This window comes from Peromyscus leucopus, chromosome 23 (genome assembly GCF_004664715.2).
Source record: "Peromyscus leucopus breed LL Stock chromosome 23, UCI_PerLeu_2.1, whole genome shotgun sequence".
Taxonomy (NCBI): domain Eukaryota; kingdom Metazoa; phylum Chordata; class Mammalia; order Rodentia; family Cricetidae; genus Peromyscus; species Peromyscus leucopus.
The window spans coordinates 15798452-15812312 of NC_051082.1; the positions used below are offsets into that span (position 1 = coordinate 15798452).

The following is a 13861-nucleotide window of genomic DNA, read 5'->3' on the forward strand; positions in this document are numbered from 1 at the left end:
TCTCCGGCGCCACGCCCACCTCCTCCACCCCATGGTGTCTGAATGGAAGACCCTGGCTCTTGCTGCTGCCATGAAGGAGGAGAGTGGACTCGGGTCAGCGTGGGTCACTTACAGCCTCGACGTCCTCGTTCTTCAGGCCAAGCTCCCTGTCTTTGGCTCGGATCTCATCCCTCTGCTTGTCCACCACCTCTTTCAGCCTCTTCATCACCTGCCGCTCACGCTCGGACATGCCTGGGTGAAGTCGAGACCGGCAGGTAAGCCACCTTAAAACTAAGCGGTTTAAGTCCCGCTTAGTGCCGCAGTGCAAGCCGGCCAGAGCTCTCTCCCCCATGCCTCCCGTGGACCCTCCACACACCCCGGTGCCTGCTCCTGCCTTCCGTTTGGCCAAGCACATTCCTGCCTCGCTGTCTCTCCCTCTCTCTTCCGTCTGCCTGAGGCTCTTCCTTCTGACCTCTTTCTGATCACTGCACACAAGATTCCTCTTGATGGTCCCCTCTGCACAATGGCTCCCCTCCCCCGCCTGGAAACTCTCCCACCCACTGCCTCACTTTCACAGCACCTGACAATAATAATGATGTCATGACAGGCATGACCCCACACAGGGACCTAGAGGTTAACCTCCAAAGTTCACTCGAACCCTGTAAGCCACACTTTGGCTGTGTGGCTCTGGGCTCTCCTCTGCCTCTGTTTCCAAATTCATAAAATTGGATGGTAGCAGCTTGGAGAATGGGTGGAGCCAACACACACCATACTATTAGGACCACGGCTGAGGCGGGCAAGGTACTGAGCAGCAGGTCTCCCACACAGAAGGTGCCTGCCAGTCATTCCTTTCAGGCATTTGGTAAAGCAGGGTGGGGTGGCGCACGCCTTTAGTCCAAGCACTCTGGAGGCAGAGGCAGGCAGATCTCTGTGAGTTCGAGGCCAGCCTGGTCTACAGAGCGAGTTCCAGGGCAGCCAGGGCTACACAGAGAAACCCCAGTCTGCAAACAATAACAACAACAAAAGACAAAACAAGAAATAAAAATCAAAAACAAAGAGGGGGCTGGGTGGGGAGCTGGCTCAGTGGTCAGGAGCACTTGCCGCTCTGGCAGGGGACCCGGGTTCAGCTCCCAGCACCCACATGGTGACTCACAACCCTCACTCCAGTTCCAGGGATCCAACACTCTCTACTGACCTCCACGGCACCAGGCACACCCATGGTGCACACACACATGCAGGCAGACACACAAATAAACTCTACAAGAAACAACAAAAGTGACTGTGTGGTCAGCTTTGCTCTGTTCCTGTGACAAAGTCCCTCCCCCAGAGCCCAAGGGCCGTTGGCAGGCCCACGCGAGTCCCTCTGCACCCCTTCTGTCCTGTTCTGGACGGTCAATTCACAGCCCCGTGTGTCCAGCTCTACAGCTGGACAGAGTCCCAGAGAGATTTAGAGGGGATTTCTGTTTTGTTTTGTTTTTCTGAGACAGAGTTTCTCTGTGTAGCCCTGGTTGTCCTGCGACTCCATCTGTAGCCCAGGCTGGCCTTGAACTCACAGAGACCCTCCTGCCTCTGTCCCCTGAGTGCTGGTATTAAAGATGAGAGCCACCAATGCCTGATGACTAGAGGGTTTTTTTTTTTTATTTATTTACTTTTATTTTATATGCATTGGTGTTTTGCCTGCGTGTGTGTCTGTGTGAGGGTGTCAGATCTTGGAGTTACAGACAGTTGTGAGCCACCATGTGGGTGCTGGGAATTGAACCCAGGTCCTCTGGAAGAGCAGCCAGTGCTCCCAAGCACTGAGCCATCTTTCCAGCCCCGAGAGGGAATTTTTTAATCTGTAAGGCTTCTGCGGTGAGATATAAGAGACCTAAGCACAGCACCTGCCACTACTCACAAATCCAGGGGCCCACATAGAAAGAGGTCCTCTGAGCGCTCCTCTTTCCCCTAGCTCCCCTGTACAGAAATCTGACCCCTGAACCTGAGTCCTCAGATGGCTCTTGGCCCCCAGCCTGCTCCATGTCACTCCTGACTGGGACTCAAGGTCACCAGCACCGGCCCTCTTTATCCCAGGGTACTGCCTGCCCCGTGCCTGTTCCTCTTAGTAGGTGGGGAACACTTGGTCCCTGCTGTGTGTTCCCATGGTTTCCCCACAAAATAAAAATAACCTTGAAGGCAGCCTGGCATCTGCCTGCCTCTTCGCTCGGGCGGAGGCTGCAGGCGTGGAGAACATAGCCAGTTCCCCGGGAGGTTCTGAGGAAGCTGGGCACACTCAATGCTAAGCCCATCTCCTGTGTACACTTGAGGCTGGTCCACACGGGTCAGCAGGGTCTGGGAAAGCTGCAAGGGAAGAGCCACAGTCCCAGAGAGAAAGGGCCACAGGGAAAGCAGCTCAGAGCTGCCCAAGGCCTCTGAGGCTTCCTTAAGGTGGGCAGTGGGGTTCCCAGACCACCCCCAGAGGCCTCTGGGTGCATGGTAGGACTATCATAGGCAAAACAAAGATTTTTTTCCCCCTAAATAAAATGATTCCACAATTCCACTCCTAGAATCGGACCCCATAGAGCTGAAACCAGGTCTCCCACAAACACCCACAAGATGTTCACAGCAGCCCCAAAGTGGACGCAACCAGAAAGCCCCGTCTGTGGATGAATGATAGACATGGTCCATCTGTGAAATGGAATAGTATGCAGCTATGAAAAGACAGAGAACCACTGACGTTACTAAAATATAGACAGACCTTGAAAACACTAAACTAAGAAGGCAGACACACTTATGAGAGATGTACCACCACTACTGCTTTGTCCCTTTCAGACCGGGCAACAGAGGCACACAAAGGTCTTGTGAGTCCGTCAAATGACGTGGCAAGTCAGTGCTGGGGTCAAGAGTCACAGCTGTGTGGTCTGGCTCCAGAGGGCATCTACTCACAGTAACACTCTGATGTCTAATCCACCAAACACTTCTCCACAGGGGACACCCATGAGAAGAGAATTCCAGACCAGGACTCAACTGTCTATGTTTTGCTTTTCCTTCGGTCCTTATCGGTACCTTATTTCATTTGTTTTGAATTTTATTACATTTGTGGGTGTGTGTCTCTGTGTATGTGTATATGTATGTGCATGTCACACTCACTTGTGAGGAGGTCAGAGGACAGTGCACAAGAGTCCATTCTCTCCTTTACCATGTGGGACCTGGGGGGGGGGTTAAACCCATGTTGTCAGGCTTACAGAAGCACTGTGCACACCGAACCATCTCACTGGCCCTTGTCTGTCTGTGTTGTTGTCTTTTTTTTTTTTAACTGGCTATCATGGAACGTGCTGTGTAGACCAGGCTGGCCTCGAACTCACAGAGCTCCGCCTGCCTCTGCCTCCCGAGTGCTGGGATTACAGGCGTGCGCCACCACAGCTGGTGTGTGCAATGCCTGGGATCCAACCCAGCACCTCATGCATGCTAGGCAAGGACTCTATTGACTGAGCCACAACCCCAGCCCCATACTTTATCCTTTCAATGTTGTAACCACAGATTCTACAGGGCCCTCATCCTGTCCATCAAACCAGAGGGTGGGGCTTTATGTGGACAGCCAAGGGTTTGCTCAGGCTGAAGAGCCGGCAGCCGGTGTAGTAGCGCACTCCTTTAATCCCAGCACTCAGGAGGCAGAGCTCTGTAAATTGGAGGCTAGCCTGGTCTACATAGCACGTTCCAGGAAAGCCGGAGCTACACAGTGAGACCCTGTCTCAAAAACAGAACAAGGCGGGCACCCCAGGAGAGAGTCAAGCATGAAGGTCCCAGGTAGGTTTATGGGACGGGTGGCAATTGATGGCCTCCAGTGCCAATCAAATCAGAATTGCTGTCCTCACTTGCCTGCTAGTCACCCTGTCCTGTGACCACAGCCTACAGTCTCTAAACACAGAGAACAATCCCAACCTCGGACCCCTCCAGCCAGCCACCCTCGGCCTCCACCATCTTCTCTTACCCTGGCCTTCTAGATTTCCCTCAAACACTCCTACCCCGGGGCCTTGGCATGGACCACCTGCGCACGGCACTAAGGTGACCCCGTGTACCACTTCGTTAGGGCTGAACTGTGACCATCCCAGTGACTGGATGAGCTAAAGCAGCCGCAAGTTGCTACCCCATGGCCCCACCTCAGCTCTCACATCGTGTCAGCTGCCATCCATCAAAACAAGACATCTATGGAGTGTTGACTTATTTGCTGCCTTTCCCGCTATGTTCAAACAAAGTTTCCAGTGGCCAGGGTCTGGCTTGTCCAATGTGTCCCAGTGCCCAGAGGAACCATGTAGGAGGGGGCAGGAAACCGTGACAGCTAACTGAGTTCACATCACCTGTGAGCGAACTGAGTTCATATATCCACATCTGTAATCTGGACATCCACATCCGCATCTGTACTCTGAGAGTCAACACGTGATTCCCACCCTGCCCGCGGACGCTCAAGGCTCCAGAACAGAGGCAGCAGCCTGAGTGGTCATGGGGATCGCCGGGACGGGGTGCCTCACCTTCCTGCTTCTGGAACTCCTCCTCAGAGAAGCCCACGTCTTTGTGGTTGAGGTTGGACATCAGTTGCTTGTTCTCCTCCTGCAGCTGGGCGATCTGGGACAGGAGGTCCTGCGCCTCGCCCCGCCACACATCCTCCACCAGCTCCAGCTCCTGTAGCGGGGGGACAGCAAAGGTCAGAGCCGGATCAGAGCCGGATCAGAGCCATCCAGGATCTCACCTGCCCATCTGAGAACTGCTCTGTTTCCGGGACTTGGAGCCATCCACTTCTCCCAAGAGGAGCAGAGCGGGTCTCCGGCAGGTGGCACACAGAGCCACATAGGGCCTCTTCTGCTGATGTATGCACCAAAGTGACTCGGTCCATGTCCGGGCCACACCCGTGTTCTCCGCTGTGTGGATAAGCCATCCCTGGCTACGGAGTCCCGACATTCCCCAGCACCTCTTCAAGGCACAAAGAGGCTGCAAAGGTCCTGTGACAGGGCCACAGGGCCAGGGTTCCTCTGCTCTCTGGGAAAGACATCTACTCAAGGCAGCCTGAGCAGCTTGCAATAACCACTCAGAGCCTCAGTTTCCCTCAGTGCGGGAACCAAGAACTTTCAGCTTTGAAAGACATGTAAGAGAATTAGTGAGATTAGTCCATTACCAGCTGTTTGTGGAGGCTGAGGTTGAGGCAGGAGGATGTCTTCAAGTTCAGAGGTTAACCTAGACTATAAGAACATCTCAGAAAAAAAAATCTATGCAATTTCGAAAAGATGGGGGCAGTGGCCCAGAGGTTAAGAGAGTGAACTGCTCCAACAGAGGATGCGAGTTTCGTTCCCAAAACCTTCAGTCACATGTTCACACCCATACACAGACACACAAAAAGAATAAAAGTAGCATCTGAGCGGGCGTGTGCGACGCTTTAATCCAGCACTCGGAGCAGAGGCACGATCTCTGTGAGTTCGAGGCAGCTGGCTACAAGTGATTTCAGAAAGCGCAAATACGCAGAGAAACCCTGTCTCGGAAAAAAAAAAAAAAAAAAAAAAAAAATAAGATCTGAGCAGTGGTGGTGCACACCTTTAATCTCAGCACTCCGGAGGCAGAGCCAGGCAGATCTCTCTGAGTTCGAGGCCAGCCTGGTCTACAGAGCAAGTTCCAAGATAACTCGGACTACACAGAGAAACCCTGTCTTGGGAAAAAGAAAAAGAGGAAGAGGAGAAGGAAGAAGAAGCTGAGACTTGGGGTGAGTTAGAGGCTAGCCTGGGCCACTCCTCCCCCACCAAAAAATAAAGAAGACCCAGGAAAGAAAGGACAGGCCCACACCTACATGATCATGTATACATTCAGAGGTCTACAACAATGGTTCTCAACCTTCCAACACCGAGATCCTTTAATATAGTCCTTCATGGTGTGGTGACCCCTGACCCCAACCATAACATTATTTTCATGGCTACTTTATAACTGTAATTTTGCTACTGTTATGAATCGTAACATAAATATCTGTGTTTTCTGATGGTCTCAGGCAACCCCTGTGGAAGGGTCTTTTGATTCCCCCCGAAGGGGTCATGACCCACAGGTCTACAGCAATGTTGCTCACAGCAGAAAAAAAGCCCAGCCAGAGTCCACCAGTCCAGGAGGCACAAATCAAACCGACCTATCCTGACAATGGGCTATCATCTGGACATAAAAAAGAATGAATGTTGCTAACACAATCCCCTGCTAAGAAGAGAAGCCAGGTTAAAAAAAAAAAAAAAAAGTCACACAGCGGGCAACGCCAGTTCTATGAAATGTCCCACCGGGCACATCCACAGTGGCAGAGGTGACCTGGGGCTTCTGGCCAGAGCTCTGAGAGGCACTGGGTGTGATGGTTAGTGCGCACAGGTTCCTCTTCAGAGGCAATGCAAACATTCTCGGCGGTACAACCGCGAACACGGAAGGAACCACTCGGAGGCGTGAAGGAGGCTGGGGCGCACCATGGGGGTGGGCTTGGCTACCAGTCAAGCTGAAGATAGCAACTTGCATCCTGTCAACACAAGCTTGCTTGTTTGAGGTGCTGGGAGTGGAACCCAGGGCCTCACACATGTTAGACAAGTATTCTCCAGCTGAACGGCAGCCACAGCCCCTCACTGGGGGATTCTAGGCAGGGGCTCTACCACTGAGCCACACCCCCAGCCCCTCACTGGGGGATTCTAGGCTGGTGCTCTACCACTGAGCCACACTCCCAGCCCTTCACTAGGGGATTCTAGGCAGATGCTCTACCACTGAGCCACACCCCAGCCCCTCACTGGGGGATTCTAGGCAGATGCTCTACCACTGAGCCACACCCCAGCCCCTCACTGGGGGATTCTAGGCAGGGGCTCTACCACTGAGCCACACCCCCAGCCCCTCACTGGGGGATTCTAGGCAGAGCTCACCACTGAGCCCCCCCCCCCCCCGCAGCTCTACCACTGAGCCACACCCCAGCCCCTCACTGGGGGATTCTAGGCAGATGCTCTACCACTGAGCCACACCCCAGCCCCTCACTGGGGGATTCTAGGCAGGTGCTCTACCACTGAGCCACACCCCAGCCCTCACTGGGGATTCTAGGCAGGGCTCTACCACTGAGCCACACCCCAGCCCCTCACTGGGGGATTCTAGGCAGGGGCTCTACCACTGAGCCACACCCCCAGCCCCTCACTGGGGGATTCTAGGCAGGGGCTCTACCACTGAGCCACAACCCAGCCCCTCACTGGGGGATTCTAGGCAGGGGCTCTACTACTGAGCCACACCCCCAGCCCCTCACTGGGGATTCTAGGCAGGGACTCTACCACTGAGCCACACCTCCAGCCCCTCACTGGGGGATTCTAGGCAGTGGTTCTAACACTGAGCCACATCGGCCAGCCTCTTTTCAGACATGGTCTCACTAAGTTGTCCAAACTGAACTTGAACTCACTCTGCAGCACAGGCAGACCTTGTTTTGATTCTCCTGCCTAGGAGCTAGGATTACAGGCTTGTCCACCAGGCCTGGATGTGCCAACCTAAGCTTGAACTCTGTTCCTACTACAGACAGCTGATCTTGGGCGAGTTCTTTAAACCGTGGATGCCCGAGAAATGACAATAGTAGGTCCCTTTGAGGACTGCCGGGAAGGTGAGACAGTCAGCTGGATGGGAAGGGCTTAAAATGGCACTGGGGACATAGAAGGTGCCTGCACAGTCAGGATGTGGCCACCCTTCCCCTCCGACAGTCTGTCACAGGCTGGCTAGGTGGCCAGACATCCAGTACCATATCACCCTCCCTCCCTCATCTCCTAGAGATGTTCCCCCATTCCTTCTTCTTTTTTTTTTTTTTTTTTGGTCTTTTGAGAGGGTTTCTCTGTGTAGCTTTGCACCTTTCCTGGAACTCACTTTGTAGACCAGGCTGGCCTCGAACTCACAGAGATCCGCCTGCGTCTGCCTCCCGAGTGCTGGGATTAAAGGTGTGCACCACCACCGCCTGGCTCCCCCATCCCTTCTTTTCTGCCTGGAAACTGTGGCCCGGGACTATGTACACCCACAGCTGGTTCAAGGTCACAAGCCGAGTGAAGTGTCAGGTCAGGCAGGGAAGTCATGGAGTAATGGTCAGGGACCTTCCTGCACACAAGGAGTGGCCTGGAAACGGGGCCAGACCCTTCCTCTGACCCCAGCTGGGACAGGCTGAACACAGAGTGGCCTGAGTGGCTACCAGGAGCAACCAGCTAAGCAGATGGGAACCATGGCCCCCACAAAGACACCCATATGCTAGCCCCCGGAACCTAACAATATGTCGTCTTCTACAGCAAAAGGGACTTTGACCTCAGGAAGGTCTGGTGGGCGGATGTGACCATAGAGTTCTTGTCAAAGGTCAGCAGAGGTCAGAGTGAGAGGACGTGGCATAGGTTTGGCCCTAGAAGATGTTACATGCTGGCTCTGAGGGTGAAGGAAGGGGCCATAAGCCGGGGGGATGCAGACAACAGAAGCCGAAAAATATAAAGATTTCCCCTAGAGCATCCTAAATCAATGAAGCCTCCCTGACTCCTGTTTTTGTTTTTTTTTGTTTGTTTGTTTTTTGTTTTTAATATGGCAGTTTTTGGTGCTGGGGACAGTGCCCAGGTCCTTGCACACCTCAAGTACCCTCCCCCAGCCCTTTGTGTATTGTTTGAGACAGAGCATCACTAAGTTACCCAGGTTGACCTAAAACTTGCCATCCTCCTGCCTCAGCCTGCCAAATGCACCACCAGGTCCAGCTGTTGAGTGTCACCCATTTCTGACTCTTGGCTTCCAGAACGGTTACCCAATCCTGTCCACATGGTGTTTTCTGGTATTACCCACGGTTCCTTGTTCCACGGTACTTCAGTGACCCACAGCATGAATTTACAACACATTTCTCCTCTGAATCGTTAGTGCTGTAATGTTATAGTGGCCACAGGAGATGAAGATAGATTTTAGCCACAGTTGGGTTTTGTTCCCCCTGTCATGTAGCCCAGGTTGGCCTCAAACTCCCTACGTAGACGAGACTGAACTTGACATCCTGACCTTCTCCACTTCCCAAGTGTTAGGATTATAGGCATGCTTACCATGTCCGGTTTCTACGGTAGTGCTGGGATTCGAACCCAGGCCCTCATGGATGCTAGGTAAGCACTTTACCAACTGGTTACAGCCCAGTCCTTTTCTCTTTTTCTTTTTGATTTTTCAAGACAGGGTTTCTCTGTGTAGCTTTGTGCCTGTCCTGGAACTCACTCTGTAGACCAGGCTGGCCTCGAACTCACAGAGATCCGCCTGCCTCTGCCTCCTGAGTGCTGGGATTAAAGGCGTGCGCCACCACCGCCCTTGTTTTGTTTTTTGTTTTTAAGATTTATTTTTAATTATGTGTAGGTGTGTGTGCGTCTGCTTGTGGGTATGGGCCTCCCCGAAAGACCTCTCTGTGGCTGGCTCCTCACTTCACCCAGTCCTCAAGGCAGGCAATGCCTCATCAGGAACTTCCCTGACAGCCTCCCTCCCTCCTCGACAACCTCCCTCCCAGCTCCCTGCTTTACTTCTGTCAGGGCACTTAACCATAAGTGGACATCCCTGCTTGTTTTTAAATATACGCACTCGCGCTAGCACGGGTGAAATACCATGCTGGACTCCAAATGGGAGGTTACGAGAAGAATGGGGGCCCACTCTCATCGGGCCTGACTTGACCAGGGACCCGTACGGTAGAAGGACACAGTGACTCCTGTGGCTTGTCCTCTGACTTCCACGTGTGTAGCTCCTGGCCATAAATAAATAAAAAAATAAATAAATGTAATAAAATGTTCTTAACTTATAAAAAAAAAAAAAAAAAAAAAAAAAACATGGGACGGAGCCCGGGGCTGTGGCTCAGTAGGTAGGGTGGCTCAGTAGGTAGGGTGCCTGCCCGGCATGCACAAAGCCTTGGTTCCGTTCCCAGGCCCAGTGGCTCACACCCATATTTCCAGCACCAGGGAGGTAAGAGGCAGGAGGATCGGAGGGTCAAGGTCATCCTCTGATGTATAACAAGTTCTAGGCCGGCCTGGGATACATTAGACCCTGTCTCAAAAATTAAAAAATAAATAAATAAATGAAAACTGTATGCAGGCTAGGCATGGCGATGCACGCCTTTAACCCTAGGGAGGCAGAGGCAGGTGGCTCTCTGTTGAGTTCAAGTCCAGCCTGGTCTACAGAGAGGGTTCTAGGCCAGCTAGGACTTCACAGAGAAACCCTGTTTCAAGAAAAAAAAAAAATGGGTCCTGAGAGATGGCTCAGCAGTTAAGAGCACTGGCTGCTCTTCCAGAGGACCTGGGTTCAATTCCCAGCAACCACATGGTGGCTCCCAACCATCTATAACTCTTCTTCTGGCCGTTATGGGCATCAAGCATGTGGCCCACAGACATACATGCAGGCAAAACACTTATATATATATATATATAAACTAAAATTAAACAATAGGTACTCAACTTATACCAGGGGGCGGTAGAGGAGCACCTGCCTAGCACGCTTGAGTTTTTTCCTGGATTTCACCTGCAGCACCACAGAGAAACAAGAAAACAGCAATTTGTATGCTGAATCCGCACGAGAACGAAAGTGTCATGGACACACTGGTTTCCACTCTCTGTGTGAAAATAAACTTCCCATGTCTCCTCCTAGCATGTACTTCCTGTTGCTATGGAATGGAACGGGCCCTAGTACTGCAGGCCCAACAGGGGCCAGACTGTCGCTTGCGTCCCCCAGTCCCCAGAACGGTGCCTGGAACAGGGAAGAACATCTGGGGCTTGGGGGTGTGGAGTGTAGGGGGCTTGCGTAGCATGAATCCCGGCTTCACAACTCTATCCATGTAATTGCTGAGTGAACACCACAGACGGTGTGTTCCGTACAGGCATACCCACACAGCCCCTACTCTCCGGATTCCGTCACCCACCTGCTGCCTGACTTGAGGACCCGACTCGGCTTCCTTCTGCTTGGTACTGCCCACATCGCCCGGGAGAGCACTTTGAGCACCATGGCATGCCCAATAGGGCTGTGCACTGCCTAATCAGGCAGAACCAGGGGTCCGTGGCCTGGGGTTGAGCCATGAGCCCCGTGGGGTAAGTCTATGTGTCTGTGGAAGGGTAGGACGCAGCCATTTCTGAAGCCATGTTTACAGAGAGAGAAGGAAGGGGGGGGGGATGGAGGGCCGGGAGACAGATCAAGGGCTGCTGAGGTTTTTGTGGGAGGGGAAAAAAAAAAAAGTAGCTCGAAGCTGCCTCTGGTTGTAGAAGAGATCCGAGGACGACGGGCCTGTTCTGATCCTACAAGCCACACAAAGAGGCCCGGGCTGGGGAGGAGGGATTCCACTCTAGCTGTTTACAAACAAGCGCTGGTGCGGACTTCCTGGCTGCAGCTGGTGATATTCTGAAGCAACAAGTGCAGCTGAGAACTCCAGCTGACTCTGGTGACCTGTGATGGCCCAGCCCAGGCACAGCAGAAAGAAAGCATTGGGAGGGGACACGAAAAAGTGCCAGTGGGAACCTCTGGCAGACACCCGGCCTGAGCCCACAGTCAGGATTCAGCTGGACGGCAAGGACCTCCAGGGGGGAAGTAGAAATGCCTCGGTGGGGGGCATCAATAACCCCTGGGGGGGCATCTCAGTGTGTCTCCCCAGAAAACCTCTGAGCCTTGGGCCTCTAGTGACAAACGCCTTTACCCACTGGACCATCTTGCCAGCCCCAGGCTCTGGCCTGTGCCCTTTGTGTCCACTGGCTGCCCCCAAGGCTCATCACTGTCCTACAGGGTGGGGACGGAGATTGTCTCGGGATGGCAGAGGACACCGTGACACGGAGAGGAGAGCGATCTGTCCCAGAGCCCACAGCCTGCCAACTCGTGGGGTTTGAAACCAGGATGTCTGGCTCCAATGTCCCAGCGATCCTGAGATTCTGGAAATTAATTACAGGACCGAGGGAGGCACTTTCCGGCTCCAAGTGTGACCCTGGAAATGCAGCTGGCTTTGAAGAGCACAGTTTCCTTCCTGACCCCAGGGCACAGGACAAGGGGGGCGGGAGGGATAAACACAGCCAGCCCTGACCATAATGCTCACACACACACACACACACACACACACACACACACACACACACACACCCATGGTCTGTCCTCCGGTGAGGCCGAACACCTAGTTTTGACCGTTGTCTCAGAAAACTTAAGATCCATCCCAACAGTACACAATAGAGGCTGTCCTGCCAGGGAGTTTCAGAGAGGCCAACCAAACTTCCTGAGGCCACACAGCAAGCCAGAACAGGTTCCAGCATCCAGAGAAAAGGAGTTTCCTCCCATCCCCAGTCGGAAGAGGTCCGTCAAAAGCAGCCCAGGCTGAGGTTTGGGCAGGAAACCACATGTCTCCCACTTCCCTACCCCGGGCACCTAGTCTGGTCTGGTCTGGTCTCCCAAAGGCAGATGACAGCTCCTGGGGGCAGAGGGTGGGCCTGAAAGCCACTTGGAGCGATTCAGTGCCCCGATTCAAACAGACTGGGGAAGAGACCCCGGAAGTATCTCCCGAGGGCAGAGACTCCCGTCGGTAACCTGGGTAAATCCCTTTGCATTCGGACCCTCTGCTTCCTCATCCGTAAAATGAAGAATATCCTCACTTTATAGTTTTAAAAGAATCAAAGGCAAGCCCAAGGCCGGGAAGGCACCTCGGGGTGCAGACGAATAAACTGGGGGGACCCTGGGAAGAAAGTTGCTACTACGAAGCCCGGGATGGGGGCTCAGGACCGGCGCTCACTCTGAGGGCTCTGAGGGACTTCAGATAGAATGAAAAGGAAGGGCTGGACATCTGGTGTCACACCTTGGTCACAAAGAAGGGTGGGCGGGGACTGACTTCCTTCCTGGAATAAAATAATACTAAGTACTGTGCCCACTGCATCCCATTTGATCCTTGTGGGTGGGTTCTACTGTAATCACCATCGGGCAGACCAGGAGACAAAGCTCAGAGAGCCTCAGCAAGTTACCCAAGGTCACACAGCGACTCCGTACTCCAAGCCGGGCCAAGACGACCAGGGCCTCCCTCCCTCCCAACCCCTTGAACATTCTCTTGTACTCTAGGCACTGTGTGCACTCATCCACAAGGAAACTAGCGGCTGCCCAGAACCGAATGGCACCCACGGGGTCGGAGCCCCTTGCCCGGACCGGCAGACTGAGGCCTCCGCCCACCTTCTGATGCTTGCGCTCCTTCTCGATGCGGTCCATCCTCTCCACGCGCAGCCGGTCCAGCTCCAGGCGCAGCTCGTCCAGCTCGGGAGCGACGTGGTGCCGGCTAACCAGCACCTCGAGGATCTCCAGGACCCTCACGACCTTGGGCATGAGACGCGCGATGGCCTCGCAGCCGTGCTGGTCGATGACCCTCTCGAACTCGTGGCCCACGAGCGACGCGATGTCGTACACGTCCATGACGGTCAGCTCCGCCACGTTCTTCTCCAGCGCCGACAGGGCGGCGGGCGGCGACCCTAGCGGCTCCTCCATGGCCCCGCGCGGGCCCCGCGCCGTCCGTCCACTCGCGTAACTCGTGAACTTGGGGGGGCGGGAGTGGAGTGGGGGGGGGGAGAGCTGGAGCACCGCGGGGAGGATGGCGAGGGCGGCGGCGCGTGCGCAGGCCCGCGGCGCCTCCCGACTTGCGGCTCCGACACCGAGCGATGGTAGACGCGGGTCCCGGCCTGGGAGGCGGCTGGCGCCCGGTGCCCGGAGGGACCGCGGCCCGGAGACTCCTCCCGGGGAGGTGAATCCAAACTTTGGAAACGCCTAGTGACTCCGGGCGGCCGGCTCCGCCCCGCGGGGACGCTGCGAGGCGACGTGGGCTTGGAGAGGGGCGCGCGTCTCCGTCCCCGGGGGTCCCGGTGCGCAGCCCCGCTGGTCCCGAAGCTCCGCCCCTGGCTCC

At 54.4% G+C, this 13861-nt stretch overlaps 1 protein-coding gene across 4 annotated transcripts in view; it reads right to left on the bottom strand.

The window, feature by feature from the left end:
- Rilpl1 (Rab interacting lysosomal protein like 1) overlaps positions 1–13550 on the bottom strand; it is a 35027-nt gene extending 21477 nt beyond the window's left edge. For all 4 annotated transcript variants that reach the window (XM_028885783.2, XM_028885782.2, XM_028885786.2 and 1 more), the window contains exons 1-3: positions 13141–13550; positions 4485–4635; positions 113–231 (exon numbers count right to left, since the gene is read on the bottom strand). In XM_028885783.2, the coding sequence (XP_028741616.1) occupies positions 113–231; positions 4485–4635; positions 13141–13449 (579 nt within the window). In that variant the 5' untranslated portion in view covers positions 13450–13550. The remainder of the gene's footprint in view (positions 1–112; positions 232–4484; positions 4636–13140) is intronic.
- Positions 13551–13861: the final 311 nt, after the last annotated feature.